Below are 8,424 nucleotides of genomic sequence, written 5' to 3' on the forward strand. Positions count from 1 at the left end.
GAAGATTTTATGACTGTTGTGAACATAGAGGAGGGATCTGAAGTATGTAGAACTTCAGCACCGAAGACAGTCCACATTTTATATACCACCATCACATACATGGTAAGTTACCATTCAAACTCAACATGCCAAGAATAGGTGGGTATGACATAGGAAAGGCAACAATTATTTTTTTGGCAATTTTAACCATTTTCTTTTAATTCATCAATCATCATAAGTATGCAGACTCTCTTTATTGGTTTCTTCTAAATATCAATGTTTACTGATTTTTTTTTAAATATCTGTACTTGTGTCTTTAAAATAAAAAATTTAGAAAAATTGGAAGACTTAAATAATTTTGTTACAATAAATTGCAACGTAGATTTTAGAAAATTTGTTACTTCCTTTCAAATTCAATTAGCGTACTAGTACCATTCAGATTTCAAAGTACAATCAGGAATCAGAATTACGTCCCTTGAAATAAAATCATCATCAGTATACCTTGTATTGGTGTTTTTTTTTTTTAAATAATTTCATTCATGTTGACCATTTATTGCAGATTAATAATCATCGTTATGAACTGTATCAACAAGAACAAAGGACAATATGCTCCTCAAAGAACATTTTTAAATGTGATTTAATACCTTTCCTTTATGTTCAAGTTCAGGAGGTACTGCTATTTTTAGTTTTACTACTTCGATTGAAAACACTCAAAATAAGAACTTATATGCTATAAATTGTAAGAAAATGGAACACAAAATATATTATTGCCATTTAACTAAACCTTATACATGTTATACTGAATTAAGTTTGAGCAGAAGTTAGGAATCACAATAGCAATGTTATCCATATGATTTATGTATGGATTTACAGTATGCACATATATTGATTTTGAAACAGATCTTATAATAAATTCCAAGATAAAAATTTGTTTTTAAAGATTGAGTTTAGGGGTGTTTTACCTTACATACAATAATAGATGAGCATACCATTCAAAATTCAAAGTACAATCAGTTATCAGAATTACGTCCCTTGAATACAATCATCATAAGTATGCCTTCATTTTTATTTGTTTTCAATTCAACTGTTAGTTTTTGAGTTCTTAGAAAGGCCATATCAAACTTGTTCCAAAAATTTAAATGAAAAGTGTTTAATAGAGTAAGAATTGTCATTTTCCACCCTCTATTTTTGCATGAATGGCAAGAAATGTGAAGGTCTAATACATCAATTCCCATGGGTTCAAATTTGTATCATAAAATGTACTTTTATCGGACAGAATAACTCATGGAATTTCGTATATGCTGTGATCTTCATTTTTAAAGGACATTGTCATATAAGTATCGAAATGTGGAAAAGTATTCTGGAAACCAATTATGTTAAACAAAAGAAATTCTGTTTCAGAGTAAAATAATGTATCTTTTTTCAGAATGTTACTTCATTGATTAGAGAAGCTATGATATGGCCATTTTCATACCCTTAAATAAAATTATTTTTGTTTACGTATTATCACTATGTTAGAAAGAATCTGAATGTAGTTTTTGAACTCATTTGCTTCATTTCAGGTACAATAGCATACTATTCAGATTTCAAAGTACAATCAGGAATCAGAATTACGTCCCTTGAATACAATCATCATCAGTATACCTGATATTGCCCTAACTATTCAGTTTTAAAACCGTTTATTTCAGAAAGATATAGTCATATATATATATATTGTCCTTTTGTGATTTTAAAAGTCACATATCACTATTATTTTATTTTGGAAAAATACATTTGCTTGGTTAATTCCAAGTACATAGTACATATCTTAAGATAGGGTATCAAGTAAAATTATTGGTATCAATTTGCCTGCAATATGTTGAATATAAAAAAAAATACAAGTTGAAGAAAGGAAACCAAATTTAGGATGCACAGACTGACAAGACGTGGAAACAGACAAGGGTAAAACTTAATGTCCCCTCAGCCACGACTGGGGCATAAAAATCATAGCAATAACTTCTAAATATACAATATATATTAAATCAAAACTGTAATTAGTATAATTTCTTAAAATGTAGTTTACATATTTCATTTATTACTTTTGTTTCAGTTGGTGAGTTTGGGAGTATTTTCCTTTATGCAGGGATACAGCATACCATTCAGAATTCAAAGTAAAATCAGTATTCAGAATTACGTCCCTTGAATACAATCATCATACGTATGCCTACATTTGCTTTCAATCAATATGTGGGTTTCTGTGTTTTATAGTTATATTCTTTTAAAGAACAACACTTTTGTTTGTTGCTGTGTTACATATTTGTTTTTTCAATAATTTTTTTGTACATAGATCAGGCCATTAGTTTTCTGGTTTTAACTATTTTACATTGGGTCATTCATAGCTGAAAATGCAGTATGTGCTTTGCACATTGTTGAAGGCAGTACAGTGACCTGTAGGTTAATTTCTGTCAGTTGGTCTCTTGTAAATAGTTGTCTCAATAGCAATCACACCACAACTTCTTTTTTATATTAACACTTTCAAATGTATCATTTCCGGTTGTTTTTATTCAAGAATTTATGCACACATTATTATTACTCTTTTTAGCCTCTCAAAACACATATCAAATAACAATTATTAATTGAATTATTTTTTTTAGGCAATTATAAATATAAGCATTAAGGAATTCAACTGTAATAGCTTTTACAGCATCTTACCCTCTACTGGTTTACAATCGAATGCCTCTGCTACTTTCTGTATACTTTCTGTCACAAGATAATTCTGCAAACATTAAAATAAATATCACTGTAAAGAGAACAGTTTTTCTTCAATTGTAAAGAATTTAACTTCACAGTAACTTGTTGTTGGAAATATACAGAATGCACAGGTCCTAATTTTCTACACAAAAACAATGACACATACCCATAGAAGGCACAGATCTTTTTTCCCATATAAACAAGAATGAGTTCATAGGATATTTGTCAACTAACTTTCAAGTCTATAGACCACATCTTTCTGGAAACCCCCAAAAAAACCATCATTTCCATACATTTTTTAAAAATTTCTCAGCACTAGAAATGTGTTTTTTTTTTAACTTTAAAGTTGATCTGACAGCATCTTCAAAGTAAACTATCTGATTCCAAAACGTTTCCTTGATATGGGTCAGACAAATGCAGAACTAACTAATGGACGGATACAAAGACAGGAAAAACATAATGCCTCTTAAAAATCATAGGAAGGACATGAATAAACATAAAGCAGAAACAGTATCTTAAAACTTTACAGCTAAAAAAATATTCAAAACATTAATAAGTAGGAATGTCCTATAACCAGCATTTATTATTTGTTTCCTTAATATCTTAGAAAAGAAACCAGCAAGAAATCAGTCATTAACATACTTAAAGAAGAGACAAACCACAAATTGATGTCCTAGTTCAAATATCATTTTGAGAGGGAACAGTGTAAAGACAGTGAATAAAGTACTCTATTTCATATATTTGCAGTAATATCTTGATCTACAAAACCAGTACCCATAAAAAATCTACTGTTACATTATTTCAAAATTTCCTTCTTATGAAGCTTACCTCATTACCAGGTTTTACTAGTCGGAGTGCTACCTCTGAAGCGAAATGTGCTGCTAATATTGCATCAGCCTTTTTACCCGTCACTTTTTTATCCTAAAAATACAAATCGACTTTGGTATATATATATTTTGTTACAGCCTAATGAACATGCCTACCAATTTGTTACTCACCTTAATCTTTTACTGCAGAGAAAATGGTCAACATTCTACAGATGTAATATGCGTTTCATACATGTACAGTATTGATTTTACATTTAATAATAGTGAAAAGGTGTTATTTAGACCATTGTTACTGCATAAATGAACTGTGTCTGTAAGTTCTCGCTGATAAAGCAGTGTTCTAATTTTTTCCTTAAACAATGATTGCTCTTGTTTTCCTCAGGCTCTACACAATCTGACACTAAATAAATACTTTCTAAAGAGTCTCCAAAAACAACTGCACTCTTTCAATACCTACTGTTGAAGCTCCAACAACAACTGTATGAGCGGCTACAGCAATAAATCCATCTATCTGTGCACCTAAATCCCTGAAATAAAATAACATAAATTCATACTTCTTCACAAGTGATGTTGTCAAGAAGATCATACAATGATAAAAACAAAACTTGCAATTTCAAAATTCTGAAATTATAATAATGGTAAAATTTAGCCATAAATTGTACTGGCTGGGAGTTGCTATATGTATCAGAAACATTCTTTATGTATCTAAGTTGTTTTTTACATGTAACTATAAATAGATTTATAATGTTATATGTATAACTTTTGAATGAACCAGAACATAATAATTTAATGATTGATTCATTGGTGGTTGCTTTACATGTACCTTTGAATATACACCAGCACAAAAAGGCTATATTGCAGAGAAAAATAATGATTTAAGCATCTGTCTTCTATGTTACAAACTGTTGCGATTCACTGTCCCATGCATATTATACTGCCTCAGATTGAATATTAGAATACATTTGTAACTACCTGAAATGCACATTAAGCAATCAAAACTTACACTTTCACAACATCCCCTTCCTTTAATAATATGTCTGCTTCACTTTTTAAAGGTGAAAAGTGACATATACAATTGTTCACAGATACACAGGTTGGGAAGGCTATACCTAAAATAAAAATTTAAATGTTATGACTACAAAATCAGCATTATTTTAGACATTATAAAATTATAAAATGTCAATTCATAGATAATCCTTAATTTCTGAATTTTTGTGATGTTTTTATTTAACAGCTATGCACATTTTTTACATGCCAATTCCTGCCATCAGTGCTATTTAAAAAGAGCTTATTCTTAAATTTCATGATTTTGTTGTGAACATAGAGGAGGGATCTGAAGTATGCAGAACTTCAGCACCGAAGACAGTCCACATTTTATATACCACCATCACATACATGGTAAGTTACCAATCAATACTTAACATGCCAAGAATAGGTGGACAATAATAATCATACCAAAAAAAGGTGCACTGTACTCAGAAGTGTTTAACATACATAGAAGTGGTGGATAGCATTTCATTTGTCGAATACCATCCATGTTCATATAAATATTTTTTTTCTTTCTCACAATGCATTTAATTCTATACCTTGATATAGCTAGCATTGGCAGAGACATTAGTGTAACATTCACAAATCAATCAATCAATAGCTTAATTAATAACCAATGTAAGTCAGTCATCTTGTTTGAGCTTTTATTACCGTTTATTGAAGTTACTTCCAAATTACATTTCACAAATACGGCTGTCAAAGAAAATATTATGCATTCACCTGTTTCCCTGTGAGCTTAGGGCATCATCCCCCCTGGGGCTAGTACAAGCAATGTGCTGATTCATATCATTTATAAAATATGGCCTCATCCTTGATAACAATTCAATTGTGTAGCAACAAAATATATATTTGTGTAACATCATTTCTAAAAGTAAAATTTGGTAAAACACTATACCTTTTTTCTTTTCTTTATCTTTTCTGAAAACTTTCCCCGTTTCTTCAGTTAGTCTGGTGTCTCCAAATTCACAAATACTACTGACTGAAGCTCCCTCTACACATTTTGATACAACGTCTTTTAAAATAACTGTAAATACACATATATAAGTATCTTTATTATATAACAACATGTACATGATATCTTGATGAGTGAACTATTAAGAGTCTTCATGGTAATTTTTCCTTTTCACTTTCAAATCAACAGGTCTCAATTTTTCTTTTTTTTTAATTATGGGAACCATGCCTAAATTTCATTGGGGATATACTATCACTGAGTCCAATATTTTACTTCAAATTTTATTACTATTATCTATAAACCCTCATGATGGAACTGCCTGAATTTAACCCCTGCTAATTTCAAAAGCACGCCTTGAATTTACTATATTACTGGAGTTGCTTAGGAAACTAACTAAGGACATCACTCAGAAGAGTACAGCCATTGAAAATTGAATGATGGATTCACCTAACACAAGAAAATATGAAAGGGTCACAGGCATGGAAATTTTTTAATCCTTTAACGATTTTTTTTTAAAAGGAACGTGCAGTTGCTTTATATTGTGATATAAGTTTATATTAACTTTAAAGAATGACGAAGGAAACATTTTTTTAAGAAATTATTTTAAAGGCATTTGTCAATGTCACGTGTTTAAGGATATTTCTAAATTCTGTCTTTCTTTTGTTATTTTATCAAATTAATGTTGTTGTTTTTGTTCAAATCAATGTTCTGTTGTTTTTGTTTTATCTCGATACATTTTACATGTACATGTGTAAATACTTTTAACATTAATTTGGTGAAATATCTCTTTTTTATTCTTTTTTTTTTACAATATAATCATGGAGTTTTCTTAACATTTACATAAGTTTAGAATAATACATGGATCAAATTGTTAAACAAATATAATAACTCCATTACAAACGAAAGTGAACCAACGCCTGGTGAGTCTGTAGTACGGTAGACTCCATAAAGTGGATACCTCAGGTATGCAGGGTCGTTATGATAAAAAACATAAAATGTAGTGAGTCTTATAACAACATCACTTTAGGGACTGCTGCAGAAATTTATTGATTGACATGTTTTCGTGCCTAGCTAGGGCACCGTCATCAGGATAAAAACAATACAGAAAATCATACTGAAGTACAAAATCGGGTTGTAAAAATTTAAACGTTTGTAACATTGTGACGTTTAAATTTTTACAACCTGATTTTGTACTTCAGTATGATTTTATGTATTGTTTTTATCCTGATGATGGTGCCCTAGGAACCGAAACATGTCGATCAATAAATTTCTGCAGCAAAATTTCTGCAGCAGTCCCTAATGTGTTGTTGTTATAAGACTCTCTACAAATATAATAACTGTTAACATCAATATAGTCATAAAAGCCAGTTCTCTGAATCTTTTTTCCCTTGTGATCCTAAGCAAAAAAATCTGCTGGTCATTGCCAAATTCCTTGCTATTTATAATGTCAAATGCAAATTACCAAAACATGTGTAGACTTTCTCAAAATTATGGCCAGGGTGTCTGTGATTTTCCTGCCTTTATTTTAGGGGGAATATCAGCTGTTCCCATTCAGAAAATACATCAAAATTTCCCCAACTGACAGACTTCGCGAAATCTTATTTTACCTGGTGGTCCTTGAAGAAAATCTGCTGGTCGTCACTATTAGTTCTATTAAAAAATATTAAAATTGTGTCGGTCCTATGCAAAATTTTGGTGGTAAAATCCTCAGGACCACCACTTTTTCGTGAGCTCTGAACTGAACCCATAAAATTTCCTGCTGGTTAAATCGGCATCTGGTCAATGTCCCAAACTATTGAATTAATTACATTTTTGTGGTTTCTATAGGTATTCAATTTGTTCAACAGATTCCTATTAAAATCATTATTACATTTAAAATAAAGATCATTTATATATTTTTGGAATCATTTATATATATTTTAATATACCAATTATTGGATGTCAATTGACTATATGGGTGAAGATTTTACTTTTTCTATGGTTTAACTTGTACCCCAGAAATTATTCCCCCGTTATAAAAAATCAAATACCCGTATGGCCATGTGGTTCAGTCGTTGTCAACTCTTTTCAAATTGCCCAGGTTTGTCAATACTAAAGGTAAAATTTTATAGTGTCAGAGACCATATTTTTATCAAATACTTAAAGATGTATGGGTGTTGTGCAATAATGAACATCATGGTCAACCACGTTTTTTTTTTGTGTGCGCCATACATTTTATAATTAAAAGGCTTATACGACAATTTTTATAAATAAAATGTTTTGATTTGGTTCATGTATGATGTTTCGTATCATTAATTTACCATTGACCATATCTCCGGTCATTTTATATTTAGTAACAACAATATCTTGCGCTGGAGTAGGCTCTTGTTCATCATTGTCCGCCATTTTGGAATTCACGTGGTTCCCGTAGATCGCAGAGAATGGCGGGAAATAAAAAGTTGAAGGGGAATAACTGTAAAAAAGAAGTTTTTGCTTTCATAAAAGCGTGTAATACTTATCGTACTTAAACAGTTCTCGATACAGTTATACATCCATCTCCGCATATAAAGATGGAATTTTCCAGAATTTGCCTTTAGTTTATATGGATCTGGTTGCTATTATTATCACCAGCCCAGTACAGTCAGCACTTCGGTGTTGACATGAAAATAAATCTTATGGTCATTTCAAGGATTTGTATAGCCTTACTATACAAATCCTTGGTAATTTCTATAAATTTCCTGTTACAAATTTCGAAAAACTACTTTCTTATCCCAGGAAAAGATTACCTTAGCCGTATTTGGCACAACTTTTAGCAATTTTGGGACCTCATTCAATGCTCTTCAACTTTGTACTAACTTGTTTGGCTTTATTTACTATTTTGAACTGAGCGTCACTGATGAGTCTTGTGTA

General features: G+C 30.7%; 1 protein-coding gene and 2 non-coding genes across 3 annotated transcripts in view; all 3 read right to left on the bottom strand.

Annotated features, from left to right (window-relative positions):
• Window positions 1–7,972, bottom strand: part of LOC143064329 (proliferation-associated protein 2G4-like) — a 29,895-nt gene extending 21,923 nt beyond the window's left edge. Inside the window, exons 1-6 of the mRNA XM_076237085.1 lie at window positions 7,836–7,972; window positions 5,479–5,607; window positions 4,540–4,645; window positions 3,994–4,063; window positions 3,538–3,630; window positions 2,671–2,734 (exon numbers count right to left, since the gene is read on the bottom strand). Coding sequence (XP_076093200.1) covers window positions 2,671–2,734; window positions 3,538–3,630; window positions 3,994–4,063; window positions 4,540–4,645; window positions 5,479–5,607; window positions 7,836–7,920 — 547 coding nt within the window. The 5' untranslated portion in view covers window positions 7,921–7,972. The remainder of the gene's footprint in view (window positions 1–2,670; window positions 2,735–3,537; window positions 3,631–3,993; window positions 4,064–4,539; window positions 4,646–5,478; window positions 5,608–7,835) is intronic.
• LOC143065541 (small nucleolar RNA SNORA57) lies at window positions 12–142 on the bottom strand. The gene has a single exon (XR_012975505.1). It is a non-coding gene; the product is annotated as a small nucleolar RNA SNORA57 (small nucleolar RNA).
• On the bottom strand, window positions 4,844–4,975 carry LOC143065545 (small nucleolar RNA SNORA57). Its single transcript, XR_012975509.1, has one exon. It is a non-coding gene; the product is annotated as a small nucleolar RNA SNORA57 (small nucleolar RNA).
• Window positions 7,973–8,424: the final 452 nt, after the last annotated feature.

Source organism: Mytilus galloprovincialis, chromosome 2, assembly GCF_965363235.1.
Source record: "Mytilus galloprovincialis chromosome 2, xbMytGall1.hap1.1, whole genome shotgun sequence".
NCBI lineage: Eukaryota > Metazoa > Mollusca > Bivalvia > Mytilida > Mytilidae > Mytilus > Mytilus galloprovincialis.